The following is a 16,005-nucleotide window of genomic DNA, read 5'->3' on the forward strand; positions in this document are numbered from 1 at the left end:
AAGATTATAGGACAATTAGTTTTATTTGCTGTGTTACCAAGACTGTGATCAGAATAATTCTGAGAATAACAGAAAGGAAAATAGTGGAGGATATAGGAGAAGATCAGTTCTGATTTAGAAAAGGAAGAGCGACCAGAGATCCAATTTTTAGAAGTGAATAGAGAGATGTGTTGTGGCGTATCAAGACAGCCACGCCACTCTGAAGTAGCCGAAATGCACGCGTTACACACGCCGGCTGGCGTGAGGTCTGAAACAGGATACGTAATGAATGCTATAAAGAAAAGTACGTAGCTTCTGGAAATACTTAACTTTAATCTATCATTTGTATACAGCATTCTTGATGATACAAGTGAGACTCTCTCCAGAAATGGTTAATGGCGCCTTGCTAGGTCGTAGCCATGGACTTAGCTGAAGGCTATTCTAACTGTCTCTCGGCAAATGAGAGAAAGGCTTCGTCAGTGTAGTCGCTAGCAAAGTCGTCGTACAACTGGGGCCGAGTGCTAGTAAGTCTCTCAAGACCTGCCATGTGGTGGCGCTCGGTCTGCAATTACTGACCGTGGCGACACGCGGGTCCGACATGTACTAATGGACCGCGGCCGATTTAAAGCTACCACCTAGCAAGTGTGGTGTCTGGCGGTGACACCACATTCCTCCCCCGCAAATCAGCGAACGGTTGTGTTATAAGGCTTCCGCCCGCCGTGGGGAGGGCCCCATGTTGACGTATGCGATGAGGTGGGGAGCCTAACAACAGGCGAGGCTGTGCCACCCGCACCCGGCCATTCGGTCCGAGGGGAGCTAGGAAACGCCTGAAAACCTAGTCCAGGGTGCACGTCAACATGCGGTGTATGCGCCTGTACTGAGACAGGAGGGGCCGAAGGGTCGACCTCCATTGCGTCGGGGTATCCGACGCGCGATGACGCCATGTGGTCCGGAGCGGGCAAGAGTTCCATGGCGGAGGACAGCTGGTCACGGGAAGCGATCGGCGGCGCGTGACCCAGGGAGGCGCGTGGCGGCTGCAGAGAAGCGTCCACTGCGGGTGGCGCCGGTGGGAGAACAGACGGCGGCAGCGCGTCACCATGGGGCAAAATGGAAGGCATCGTCGGTAACACCTGGGGATGAGGCGAGCCAGTAGATGGGTCCCCAGGGCACTGACCGGACGGCACCGTCGCTGAAAGCAGACGGGGAGCGGCAGAACCCGTGCGATGACAGAGGCGCAGCTGATTGAGATGCCGACGCACCTCACCAGAGGCCCCCGAAACCAAATACATCACGCGGCCGAGGCAGTGAAGAATGCACCCTGCGAGCCAACGCCGTGAACCGCGATTGTTGCGATAGAATACAACGTCGCCCGGAGCAAAAGCAAGAGTCTGCCGCTGCACAGGAACCTGATGCGGCGGATGCAGCAAAGACATCAAGGTTCGATGAGGACAACCGTGGAGCAACTCAGCCGGCGAGCGACCATCCCGGGGCTGAGAGCGATACGAGGACAAAAAGAGCAACAACGTGTCCTCCCGAGAATGCGACTCTTTCAACTTCAACATCTGTGACTTGAAAGTCCGGACCAAACGTTCAGCGGCACCGTTTGACTGAGGCGAAAACGGCGCGGATGTCAGATGTTGAATACCATTGGCCTTGCAGAATGACTGAAATTCTGCGGACATGAATTGTGGGCCATTGTCGGAAACAACAGTCTGTGGTAGACCTTCAATGCAAAAGATAGCAGACAACGCTTGGATTGTGGCTGATGACGTCGTGGAAGACATCCGGACAACTAAAGGAAAATTACTGAAGGAATCGACCACAACCAACCATCGAGCATTCCAGAATGGACCAGCAAAATCTATGTGTAAGCGTTGCCAAGGGGAAGTGGCTTTTGACCATGCAAAGAATTTCTGCGGTGGCGCGGATTGTTGTTCGGCACACGCCATGCAAGAAGAGCACGTATGCGTAATCGCAGCATCGATTCTGAACCAAGTACAGTGCCGACGAGCAAGTTGTTTCGTTCGCACTATACCCCAATGTCCTTGGTGGAGAAGCTTTAAGACAGAGGACTGTAACGAACATGGGACCACGACTCTGGACTGATCATTTTCAGAACGCAACAGCAAAACACCACGTCATACAAAAAGCCTCTCCTTGTGAGCAAAAAATCAGCGAACCAACGGATCCTCGATCCGCGACTTTGACAAGGGCCATTGCGTAGCAACAAACGCAAAACGGTAGCAAGAACAGGGTCGGCAGCTGTGGCTGTAGCTACACGACGAAAATCAATCGGAAATGATTCGACCACGTCATCAGTTTCCGCATCAATGAACATGCAAGCAAGTTCGGAAGAATCGAATGCTTTATCCTCGGCAACAGGCAAACGGGACAACGCATCGGCGTTTCCGTGCTTAGTAGTGGACCGATACAAGATATCGTAGCGGTACTGCGAGAGGAAAATAGACCAGCGAATGAATTTCTGCGCCGTACGCGGAAGTACAGGCTTGTTCGGATGAAAAAGCGATGTCAAAGGTTTGTGGTCTGTGATGATGGTAAAGTGACGACCATACAAGAAATCATGAAACTTTGTAACACCAAACACGAGAGCCAAAGCTTCTTTCTCGATCTGTGAATACTTTCTTTGCGCCGACGACAGCAATTTGGACGCAAAGGCAATAGGGCGATCATGCGAACCATGTTTGTGCGCAAGCACAGCACCGATCCCGAAATCCGATGCATCTACCATCAACAAAAGGGGTTTCTGGGGATCGAATGGCGTAAGGCAAGTATTTGAAAGCAACGCCAATTTCAACTGGCGAAAGGCGCATTCGCATTCCGTCGACCAGACGAACGGAACACATTTACGGCGTAAGCGATGAAGCGGAGCTGAAATGGAAGAAGCGCGCGGCACAAATTTATGGTAATAGTTAATTTGTCCCAACACACTCTGTAGCTGCTTCAAATTCTGCGGCGAAGGCAAGTCCTGTATGGCACGGAGGTGCTCTGGACTCGGATGTATGCCTTGAGCATTGATTACATGTCCCAGATATGGTAAGTCACGAGCAAAAAACACACATTTATCCTTCCTCAAGCAAAGACCATTTTGTCGCAAGACCTGAAATAATGTTCGTAGATGGAGTAAATGGTCGTCTGCTGTCTTTCCGGAGATCACACTATCGTCCAGATAGTTTGCTGCAGTAGGGACCAACGCACAAACAGTTTGTAAATATTGCTGAAACAATGGAGGGATGCACACCCGAATGGCAGTCGTTTGAATCTGTACAAACCAAGATGCGTGTTAACCACCAAGACGCGCTGGGATTCGTCATCCACCGGTATTTGCAAGTACGCATCTGCTAGTTCCAACTTTGAAAAATATTTTCCCGGGCACAGTTTGTCAAAAAGATCTTCCGGGCGGGGCAAAGGTAAAGTAACAGTCACTAGTTGTGGATTCACTGTGGCCTTGAAGTCCACGCAAAGTCTCAATTTTCCGGAAGGTTTTTGCAAAATTACTAAGGGTGAGGCCCAGAGAGAAGCCTGCACACGTTCAATTACACCTTGTGATTCTAAATCATTTAATGTTCTTGCGACCTCATCACGCAATGCGTGGGGAACATTGCGCGCTCTGAAAAATTTCGGTTGCGCGTTTACTTTTAGTTCCAAATGAGCTTCATAGTTATTAGCACAACCAAGGCCCGGTGCAAAAATGTCTTCAAATTCTTCACATAGACGAGAAACACTGGCGGAAGGCACAGTCTGGTTCACTGATAGGACCTGATTTACAATAGACAAGTTAAACAACTGAAATAAATCTAAACCAAACAAGTTCACTGCAGAAGAAGAACGAAGGACGTAAAATGACACAAGTTTTGTTTGTCCCTTGTATGTAGCAAGAAGGCTGCACTGTCCTAACACAGGGATATGCTGTCCTGAATAACTATTGAGCTGAACATTTGCGGCACGCAAAGGAGGTGCGCCCAGTTGATCGTACGTGTCTTTATTGAGCAATGAAACTGCAGCTCTGGTATCGACCTGGAACGGTATCACTTGTCCGGCAAAGTCTAAATCTACAAAAAGTTTATTGTCCTGCTGACGACAAGAGCGACTGTCTCGTGCAATGTGAACTGTTTCTGGGACAGAAGCACTTGCGACTTGACGGGATTTCCGTCAGCGTCGACGCACACTTGTTGTGGGACGAACACAGTCACTGTAAGAGAGAGAAGCACTGGGCGGAGTGGAATTAACTACATGAATGTCCATGGGCGAAGGGTCACGAGCCTGAGTGTCCTTGGTTCGATTCCGGCGTGAAGCAAAGGGCCTGGAATGGTTGGTAGTGTCCGATCTAAGCTTTTTCTGGCAAACACTTTGAACATGTCCTTTCTTATTACAGAAAAAGCAAATAGCTTGGCGCGACGGGCAATTCTCACGCGAATGTCTAGTTGCACACTGCGGGCATGATTTCAGCACTGCATTTGCTTGCTTTCGCGGGACACGTGGCTGTGCGGACGTGCACGAAGGCTGTTTACAGTTCCGTGCAGCTCGCCCGGCGGGCCGGTTAATGTGACACACAGCAGGCGAAGTTTCAAATGATTCCTGAGCAAAGTCAAGTGTGTCTTGCCTATCCAATATGTCTATCACTTGTTGAAGGGAGGGATTGACTAGTTTCAAAATCTGTTCCCTTATGCGAACATCAGAAACGTTCTGTGCAATTGCATCACGCACCATAGTATCTGAATAAGGGAGTCCACATTCACACTCAAAAGCACAATCCCTTGTAAGGCCTTGCAATGTTGCAACCCACTCCCGATTAGTTTGACCGGCCGTACGTTTTGTACGAAAGAACGTATACCTTTTTGCAACGACATTGACTGCTTCTTTGAAATAGGCATCTAAAGCAGACAAAATTTCTTCGTATGACAGAGTTGCTACGTCGTGTTGGGGAAACAATTTCACTATCACACGGTACGTCTGCACCTCGACGGATGCTAACAAAAAAGGCTGCCACTCGTTACCTTGAATTCTGTAGGCGGCGAGATGGAATCCAAATTGGTGTGACCACTCCGTCCAGCTTTCTACATCCGGGGCAAATGGCCGGAACGAGGGTGCAACAGCATGTTGTGGCTGCAGTAGCAATGAAGTGGCGGCGGCCGCATCGTTTTGCAGTGCACATTGACCCTGGACGAGCTGTCCAAGGGCATCCAATAACGCCTGCATCTGCTGATTCTGCAAGCGATAAAATTCGGACAGTACATCTGGAGATTGTGGCAAAGCCATGACACAAGCAATTTAGGGCAAAACAAGTAGAAAGAACAAGATCCTTTTTGATCCTCGTCGCCAACTGTTGTGGCGTATCAAGACAGCCACGCCACTCGGAAGTAGCCGAAATGCACGCGTTACACACGCCGGCTGGCGTGAGGTTTGAAACAGGATACGTAATGAATGATATAAAGAAAAGTACGTAGCTTCTGGAAATACTTAACTTTAATCCATCATTTGTATACAGCATTCTTGATGATACAAGTGAGACTCTCTCCAGAAATGGTTAATGGCGCCTTGCTAGGTCGTAGCCATGGACTTAGCTGAAGGCTATTCTAACTGTCTCTCGGCAAATGAGAGAAAGGCTTCGTCAGCGTAGTCGCTAGCAAAGTCGTTGTACAACTGGGGCAGAGTGCTAGTAAGTCTCTCAAGACCTGCCGTGTGGTGGCGCTCGGTCTGCAATTATTGACCGTGGCGACACGCGAGTCCGACATGTACTAATGGACCGCGGCCGATTTAAAGCTACCACCTAGCAAGTGTGGTGTCTGGCGGTGACACCACAAGATGTATGTTTGTTTTGTCGTCTAGGAAAAAGCATTGACAGAATTGACTGGTGTACATTGTTGAAGATTCTGAAAGATACTGGTATAGATTGGAAGGACAGAAGATTGATAAAGCAACTCTAAATGTGACAGAAAGGGTAGCTCGAGTAGAAGAAGATGAAACTGAAGAGGTGGGTATTGGAAGAGGTGTGAGACAGGGTTGCTATAGTCAAATTGGTTCAAATGGCTCTAAGCACTATGGGACTTAACATCTGAGGTCATCAGTCCCCTAGAACTTAGAACTACTTATATCTAATTAACCTAAGGACATCACACACATCCATGCCCGAGGCAGGATTCGAACCTGTGACCGTAGCAGTCGCGCGGATCCAGGCTGAAGCACCTAGAACCGCTCGGCCACAGCGGCCGGCTTGCTGTAGTCTCCAGCACTTTTCAGTGTATTTGCTGGAAAGCTAATCAGTAATGTCAAAAGAACTTGTAGTGGGAGGACAAAGAATAATAATCATTAAGTACGCTAATGGTATGACTAATTTAGCAGAAACAAAGGAAGAGCTCCAGGTAATGGTGCAGAATATTGTAAGTGTGGGTAAATAGTTTAGAATGAAACTGAACATTGGCAAGACCAAACTGATGAGAACCAGAAGATGAGACAACATTGTTAATATATCACTAGATGGAATGGTATCAGGACAGGTTCCATCATTCCAGTATTTGGGAAGCTTGATAACTACCAGCAAAGCTGTACAGAGGAAGTAAGAGGCAGAATCTTCATGGAAAAGAGAGGTTTCAGGAGAGTGAAAGGTTTTCTGACTACCGTAAGCATCTCCATTACACGTAAGAAGAGGTTTGCCAAAACATTTTGTGTGGTGTGTAGTGTATTATGGTTATGAAATGTGAGCAGGCAGACAGAAAGAACACAAAAGTCTTGAGACTTGGTTATGGAGAAGAATGGAGAAAGAGAAATGCCAGCCGGGGTGCCCGTGCAGTTCTAGGCGCTACAGTCTGGAACCGCACGACTGCTACGGTCGCAGGTTCGAATCCTGCCTCGGGCATGGATGTGTGTGATGCCCTTAGGTTAGTTAGGTTTAAGTAGTTCTAAGTTCTAGGGGACTGATGACCTGAGATGTTAAGTCCCATAGTACTCAGAGCCATTTTAAAAGAGAAATGAATCAACAGAATGAGAAATGAGGAGGTGCTGAGTAGGGTATGAGAGGAGAGGAACTTCATGAGGTTGATACAAAAAAATAAATAAATAAATAAATAAATAAATAAACATCTTGGGTGGGACACATGTAGGAATTGTCTGCTGTAGAGAATCATGGAGGGAAAAGGAGAAGGAAAAAGAGTAATGGAAGAAGGTTTGGAATGTTGATAGATATGAAGAGAGGAAGAATTTACAAGAAAATAAAGGAAGTTGCTCTGTCCAGAAAGATTCAGAGGACATCTAGTTGATACCTATCTGAGACAGATGTACTGGAAGAAGACATTTTCTCAGCAAAAAACTATGGAAACACACTGACTTTTACACAATTTCTTACGTTATGGCAGTTTTACCTACATACAATGATTTATACATGAAGTCATTTTCCACTTAAAATATATTTATTCACAAGCATGATTTTGGCCTATTATGACATTCTAATGTGACAGTTCACTTTGAAGGGCATTGATGCATGATCATTCCACTTAAAAGAACATTGTCCTTGTGTCAACCATGTTTACACATTCCATATGCGTAATAGGAAGTTATTCATAAAAAAGAGTGTAACACTTCATGTAAAAATTACTATTGAATGCATGTCATCTGTGCACTTAATTTTCAGTGTTTCTCCAGAAGTCGTGATATTGTCAAAGTAGATGCAACTTTGCCATGAAATCCCACATTTTGCTGTAGCTCCCTGAGTGCTATTCAAGCAGTCCAGCACATATTTGCAGCAGAGAAGCAAGTTCAGACCATAAAGAACTTTCTCGTCTACCTACATAAGCAGGGGAAGCGAGTATAATTGTATTGGCTACAAGAGAATATGTGAATTCATGAAAATGAGGGTGTGAACAAAACTATTAAGAATTTGTGTCCAATCCTCACTGTGACAGCTTCCTGTTTGCTGTAATCAGTGGACTATACTCCTCTGCCATAGTATACTATCTGCTAAAATAGAATGGAATGGTTCTTGCTCGCCTTTGAGTAGGATATTGCTCTGTGGTACATGATTTCCTATTCTTGAAGGAAGATCCAGCAGCTTGCAGTGCATTATCTGCATCTGTCTGTACATTATATTTTATGAATAAAGCCATCTAGATCACTATTAAAATTTTCATTATATATCATGCTACGTCAGCTACTGCCATCATCTGATATCTGCAGTTAAGATTAGAGGAACATAAGGAGTGACAGGCATTTGTTATACAACAACAAGGTACAGAAGATAAAAAATTAAAAGGTTAAAAATGTTTTAAAAAATACACTCACCAAAAGGCTTAGAACCTGTAGAACAAGGTTTAGTGTCAGTATTAAGATCTAATGTCTAATTGATGTGTCAGTCAGCAGTTGGCTCAGAAATTTGTACAAAGATTTAATGAATACTTGTGAGTTTAATGATCTCTACATGTCTAATTGGTGCCATCTGAAAAGCTAATTTGATTACTATGCAGCTATAAAATTTTATTTTATAATTTGAATGTTTATATTTGAAAGACTGTCTTTTGATAGGCATAAACACAAATATAAATAAGAAATTAACATTTGAAGGCAACATCCCCTACACTAGTGCCACCTGATGGCTACTACTTATATGTTTGTACAAATTTTTGAGCTAATTGTTAGGTGACACCCTGATAAGGAGTAGATTTTAATACTGACACTGAACCTTGTACTGCAGGTTCCAAACTTCTTGGTGAGTGTACTTTTAAAAATATTTCTTGATATTTTTTCTTATAACAAAGTCCTGTTGCTCTTTAAGTTCCTCTAATCCTAATTGCAGATCTCTGTGGGATGGCAGTAGCTGAAATGGCATAATAAATAATGGAAGAATGTAATAGTTATCTAGAAAGTTTTATTCACAAAATGCAATGATGGCAAACTAATACAGAAAATTCTTTACCTTATTATTCCATGAGTTATATTTTAACTGACTGTACTTCATATTCTGACAATAGGGCAGTGATCAGTTTACTTCCCAATCTGCTCTGTATTGTAGCATAAAGTGAGATGAATGTCATAATTGTTTCAAATTTTTTGATAATATCTGGTTTTCCTAAACTAACAGGAAGTATATTTTAATACATTTCCAAGGTAGCTGGCTGACCCATTATTTATTGTCAAAGTCAGCTATATTTTATGGCTTTTGTAGCCTTTGTACAATATGTGTAATTCCGTTAATGAAACTTTAAAAATTAAAGACTCAAATTGTGGTCATTTGAGTATGAATGTACATAGAGATTAGAGTGTGCCAGGTAAAAGTGACTCTGATTTTAAGCAGTATTCCATTTTATCAGTGTTTGATTACTAGCAATTTCAGCAATTGTTGTACAGTATTTTAGTATAACCATGCTGTTCAGTGTCCTAAATCACTAGTCACTATTGTTGTCATCTACTGCATTAAATTTGGAGAACCATTTTGTAGATCTTTTTCTTAACACACATTGGCAAAGCTACCATTTGTGCAGTATTGCACCCTTCAGTAAGAAACAAAAGGAAGTGCCTTGTGCCTAAACAGTCACATAAAAAAAAGCATTTGTTACACACTTGTAGATGTTAAATTTGTGAAGAGAAACAATTTATTTTCCAGTATTAGCAACAAATTAAAGAATTTTTTTTATGTTATAACTGGGACACTGATTTCGTCAAATTTTGTTCTTTGAACAGGTTAGTATTTGATGGTTGGCTACAGTTGGAGTTTACTGATGCTGGAGGTGCTGGGCGGTTGCTGGTACGGGCAGCTCAGTTACGCAAAAAGTGGGACCAACTTTTGGAATTTAGGCTCCAAGGTATGTTGTCTTTCATCTTGACTTTTTTTTTTTTTAATCCATATTATGTGGTAAGTTTATTTGAGGATCTAAGCATTTTCAGTAGATCACAGTTTATGGTTCTCATTGACAGGTACAGGATCCGCAGACTTGGAGACAGAGCTGTCACATGCTTTACCTGCATTCATGCGTGCAGAGCTAGCATACTCTGTAAAGAGGTTACTGGCAGCTGACCAGAAGGTCCTGTACATCGGGCCAGACTGTAACTCTGAGTTACTTATGGGCAGAAACCCATTTGACCATGAATGGCAACCTTGTCCTCACGAGGAGAAGGGTGGTATCCGTATGACAACCAACATCACCTATAACTGGTAATTTGTGTAAACCTCTCTGGTCTAACACATAAATTTTAATTCATGGAATACCCATTACAAATGACAAATACCAGTGTTTTAATCTGATAAAACTAAAGACATATTTTTGAAATGAGCAGCAATATTTCATTCAAATTATAAACCAAAATGTCACTTAGGCATACAGACTACAGACGGAAAGCAAATACGAGAAAAATAATTTATTAAAATACAGATTTCTTATCAGTAGAACAAGATTAGGTTCAGTATCCAGAAATGTGGTGCCAGAAACACGGTAAAAAATTCCTGGTAGATTAAAACTGTGTGTCGGACCAGGATTCAAACACAGAACCTTGCCTTTTACTGGCAGTGGTCCTAAGAACTGGGCTACCTTGCTGGAGTTATGCAAAAGGCCAAGGGAGGTAGAAATTTAACTGGCAGGCCACTCTCAGCTAATACACTGCCATTGACTAGTGCACCCTGATGCCACCAGGGAGCTGGCAGTGTGGTGGAATTCAGTTCTTCGTTACACTGAGCAGTGACCATATGGTAATTTCTCGGTGTATTTTTTGCACTGATCATAAACAGTTATATCTTTTAGCTGTGGCACAGTTTTAAACTACTACTGTCAAGCTGGAAGCATCGTATAATAGTAAGCTTAAAAATAGAATGAGGCTGCTCACAGTAGCAGTACATTGCACAGCCGGCTTTAACATTTCTTGCAGTTGCGTATGTTTGCTGTTTATAATAAATCTCGGATTAACATGAATACCATTAAAATGAATGTAAATACTTTTGGATTAATGGAGACCACTCACTGAAAAGCAGACGCATTGAGTTCTCTATTGGCACACACAGAAATAAAAGAAACTTGCTAGCTTTCGGAGTAATCCTTTTCCGAGGTAGAATACAAATTCACACAGAAAACACACTCACGCACACATACACATGCATGCCTGCACACTCCTATTCCCCCACATGGCACCGTGTGGATGCACAATGCTGTATTTCGACAGGTGGATTATGTTCTGGTGGGGATTGCGTTGAATGGGATGGGTAGAGGGAGAGAGAAGTGGGAGGCAGAGAAAGGGATTGGGGGTGGGTGATTGCAACAATATGTAGTACTGTTACACATCAGACATGTTATTCAAGTTAATAAGTAACAGTTATGTCACATTAAGGGATATTTGTGTAAACTTGTTCGGACTCCACCAAAGTACCTAGCCATTCAGGCATATCATGATAACCAGTGATGATCTGTGATTTCTTTTGTAGCAGACTCACAATTTATTGTTTGACCTCCCAATGAACTGCCAATGTTCATGCATTGAAAGATACACCATGCCAGCTACTTCAAATGTACTAAGTGGCACAAATTCACTTCGACATGCTGAACAATAGAACACAATACATCGAAGTGACCTCCTTTATACCTTTGACATTATTATAGCATGTATTACTGATTAAAATAGTGCCTAGTTTGACACATAGTTGACTGGAAAGGCAGCTTTTGTAATATGCTTTGGTTTCTTCAAAACCATACTATTATTTGAGAAGACAGAAGTATCCTTTGTCCTCCCAATCCACACTCCAAACATGGACGAAGCAGCTTGAATGTATTCCAGGAATTTATAGAGGTAACAAACTTAATTAGAGCTGGAGGAGAACTGTTTCAAATCTGCAAAGATATATGCTTTCTTATCCTTTATAAAATTAACATTGATAGTCTAATAAGTTATATCTGCTGATGTAATACTTCAGACGGTGATGGCCCACAGCTTATTTGCAGAATGGAAGTAGTCTGTGAAAAGTTCAGCCATATTGAGATAGGACCTACCAGCACTGTAGGTCGCAGGATAAGATATGCAGATTATTCTCATTCACCCTGTGCAGTGGGTAGTTGTCACAATATTGCCCAGCTTAAAATTGGAAGGCAATTAACTTTTCCATATGGTGTTAGATTTCATTCAAAAGTTTACCAGAAACACCTCCTGTGCAGGAAGCTCAGTGTCTTTGCTGTACTCCACATATAGTTATAGCACAAGTCCCAGAGAATGTGTTTTGGGCCAGAAGACATTTGAATGTCACGAGATACAGTCTTATCTTTCATAAAGCCAATAACAATACCAGAGAAGGAAAGTTGCTACTCACCATATAGCGGAGATGCTGAGTTGCGATAGGCACAACAAAAAGATTCACACAATTATGGTTTTCGGCCATTAAAGCCTTTGTCAGCAGTACACTTGCATGCACGTCTGCAGTCTCAGAGAACTGAAACTACTGTTCTCTGAGATTGTTGACGTGTGTACAAGTTGCGTTTGCGTGAGTGAGTGTGTGTGTGCGTGTCTACTGCTGATAAAGGCCTTAATAGCCGAAAGCTATAATTGTGTGAATCTTTATGTTGTGCCCATCATGACTCAGCATCTCTGCTATATGGTGAGTAGCAACTTTCTTTCTCTGGTATTGTTACATTCCATCCAGGATTTTCCATTGTTTGATAAAGCCAATAACAGTTTTACCATATAAAAGGCTGTTTAAATATTTGTCCAGTGACTGTTCATACAAATCTGTATGGGTGAATATAATGAGGCTTTCATTCACCGTTAGTGTAGTTGTGGAATACATGCTAATGAAAATGCAGATGACAGTCACACAAGTGGTCCCATCCCTTAAATGATTTAAATTCCAAAACATTGGCACAGTTTTGTGACTGTTTCTATTGATAATTTGTGCACTAACATCCAACAGGTTTACATTTTTGAGCTGAAAATTATCGTTTATGTCATGACAGCTTATTTTGTGCTCACATTTCAAACAGTGGAAAATCCAGGATGTAATGTAACTATATTAGAGAAGGAAAGTTGCTTCTCATCATACAGCAGAGATGCTGAGTCACAGATAGGCGCAACAAAAAGATTCTCACAATTACAGCTTTTGGCCATCAAGGCCTTTTTCAACAATAGAGTCATATATCTGTGTGTGTGTGTGTGTGTGTGTGTGTGTGTGTGTGTGTGTGTGTGTGTGTGTGTGTGTGTGTGTGAATTGTTGAAAAAGGCCTTAATGGCTGAAAGCTATAATTGTGAGAAACTTTTTGTTGTTCCTATCTGTGACTCAGCATCTCCGCTATATGGTGAGTAGCAACTTTCCTTCGCTAAATTTGTGCTCAAATTTGTGACTTACCACCCCCCCACCCCACCCCCCATGAACCATGCACCCTGCTGTTGGTGGGGAGGCTTGCATGCCTCAGCGATACAGATAGCCGTACTGTAGGTGCAACCTCAACGGAGGGGTATCTGTTGAGGGGCCAGACAAACGTGTGGTTGCTGAATAGGGGCAGCAGCCTGGATGACTGACTGATTTGGCCTTGTAACACTAACCAAAACGGCCTTGGGGTGCTGGTACTGCGAATGGCTGAAAGCAAGGGGAAACTACAGCCATAATTTTTCCCGAGGGCATGTAGCTTTACTGTGTGGTTAAATGATGATGGCGTCCTCTTGGGTAATATGATCCGGAGGTAAAATAGTCCCCCATTCGGACATCTGGGCAGGCACTACTCAGGAGGCCATTGTTATCAGGAGAAAGAAAACTGGCATTCTATGGGTCGGAGCGTGGAATGTCAGATCCCTTAATCGGGCAGGTAGGTTAGAAAATTTAAAAAGGAAATGGATAGGTTAAAGTTAGGTGTATTGGGAATTAGAGAAGTTCGGTGGCAGGAGGAACAAGACTTCGGTGGCAGGTGAATACAGGGCTGTAAATACAAAATCAAATAAGGGGAACGCAGGAGTAGGTTTAATAATGAATAAAAAAAATAGGAGTGTGAGTAAGCTACTACAAACAGCATGGTGGACACATTATTGTGGCCAAGGTTGACACGAAGCCCACACCCAACACAGTAGTACAAGTTTATATGCCAACTAGCTCCACAGATGACGAAGAGATTGATGAAATGTGTGATGAGATAAAAGAAGTTATATCGGGTGATGCTAAGGATATTAGATTAGGAAATGAGATGCTTAAGTAGTAAATGAGTTTTGCTATTTGGGGAGCAAAATAACTGATGATGGTCGAAGTAGAGAGGTTATAAAATGTAGCCTGGTAATGGGAAGGAAAGTGTTTTTGAAGAAGAGAAATTTGTTAACATCGAGTATAGATTTAAGTGTCAGGAAGTCTTTTCTGAAAGTATTTGTATGGAGTGTAGCCATGTATGGAAGCGAAATGTGGATGATAAATAGTTTAGACAAAAAGAGAATAGAAGATTTCAAAATGTGGCGCTACAGAAGAATGCTGAAGATTAGATGGGTAGATCACATAACTAATGAGAAGGTATTGAATAGAATTGGGGAGAAGAGAAATTTGTGGCACACCTTGACTAGAAGAAGGGATCAGTTGGTAGGACATATTCTGAGGCATCAAGGGATCACCAATTTAGTATTGGAGGGCAGCACGGAGGAAAAAAACTGTAGAGGGAGACCCAGAGATGAATACACTAAACAGATTCAGAAGGATGTAGGTAGGGGAGATGAAGAAGCTTGCACAGGATAGAGTAGCATGGAGAGCTGCATCAAACCAGTCTGTGGACTGAAAACCACAATAACAACAACAGCATTTGTTACTTGTGGGCACAGACTACAGTTAATAACACATACTAAGCTGAAGGTTTATAGAGTTTCCTGTCCATAAACCCAGTATCATTCCACATGATACATTCTGTTCTCTCATGTGAAGAGCAAAGTAATCTCAGTTAAGCACACAGTTTTGTCACATGTGATAGACAAAGTAAAAGTCAGGCGCTTCCTGGAGAACATTTTGTTGGATTCATATGACAAGAATAGAAAGCTCATTGGTAGAAATGGTTTGATCACTGGACATGAAGGATGCACTAGTATTAACTGAGCCATACTGAAAACCCTGTGTGAAATTGAAAAACATCATTAATAAAATAACACGTTTTTGATACTGCTGTTTATGAGTTTTTGATTTGTCTATATGAAACAGCTTGTAGGAAAGCCTTAACACTCAGTTGTCAAAGTAGAGAGCTGCGATCTTAAACTGGTCTTGCTTTGTGGTACAGCCATTTCCAAAGAAAAACTACATCCATATACCAGTGTGAACAATATTTTATTTCTTGTCATGTGGTCATTAATATTATCAAAAATTTCAGAATGAAATTCAGGGATTTTCTATTTCAAATTATAAGATCAAAACAAAATATATTCATATGGTGTCATTGTTGTGCCTTTAAGATTTGTGGGACTAATTATCGTAAAGCTCTCAGTGTTGTAGCCAGTACAAATTTCTGTAGTCTCAAGTATCAATTATTTCACTTTGATGAAGTAATTGTGAGGACAGAAGGCAGTATTTACAACGGTGTTGCAACCGTGATTCAGTTAAAGAAGCAAAATTCTATTTTGACATGTACTCGATCTGAAATTTGTTTACAGAATTCCCACTAGTGTCTCTTGTTTACCCTACCTGCAAAAAAATTTATGAAAATTAACTCACTTTTGTGTTGGGGCATTAAGTCTATACAAACACATTTCCTTTTATATTTCAGTCTTTATGAAGGAGATGAGGTTCTGAAAGAGGAGGATGAGGAAGATTTTGACTGTCCAAATTGTGGGCTCACGGGAATGTTATCACCTATTGAAAGGTTGGAACATATAGAGACATGTCAGACAAAAGGTAAGAGAAGAAACGCTATAGTTAAGATATTTTCATTATATTACTTCATACTGTGAAGATAAATCATACATAAGGAAGAGCCCTTTCTGCCTTCCTCCTCATAGTCATAATTTGCATATAGAACTATTTGAGGGAGAGATCCCTCAAGAGAAAAATCACCACCAGAATTTCAACTGCTTTTCGCAGGGAATGATTTTATTAAA

The 16,005-nt window shown here is 42.3% G+C and overlaps 1 protein-coding gene across 2 annotated transcripts in view; it reads left to right on the plus strand.

Annotated features, from left to right (window-relative positions):
- The window catches only part of LOC126170733 (probable ATP-dependent RNA helicase DHX34), a 220,975-nt gene that overhangs the window by 172,307 nt on the left and 32,663 nt on the right, over nt 1–16,005 (plus strand). For both annotated transcript variants that reach the window (XM_049920748.1, XM_049920749.1), the window contains exons 16-18: nt 9,667–9,788; nt 9,901–10,138; nt 15,675–15,802. In XM_049920748.1, coding sequence (XP_049776705.1) covers nt 9,667–9,788; nt 9,901–10,138; nt 15,675–15,802 — 488 coding nt within the window. The remainder of the gene's footprint in view (nt 1–9,666; nt 9,789–9,900; nt 10,139–15,674; nt 15,803–16,005) is intronic.

Source organism: Schistocerca cancellata, chromosome 1 (assembly GCF_023864275.1).
Source record: "Schistocerca cancellata isolate TAMUIC-IGC-003103 chromosome 1, iqSchCanc2.1, whole genome shotgun sequence".
In the NCBI taxonomy this organism is placed as follows: domain Eukaryota; kingdom Metazoa; phylum Arthropoda; class Insecta; order Orthoptera; family Acrididae; genus Schistocerca; species Schistocerca cancellata.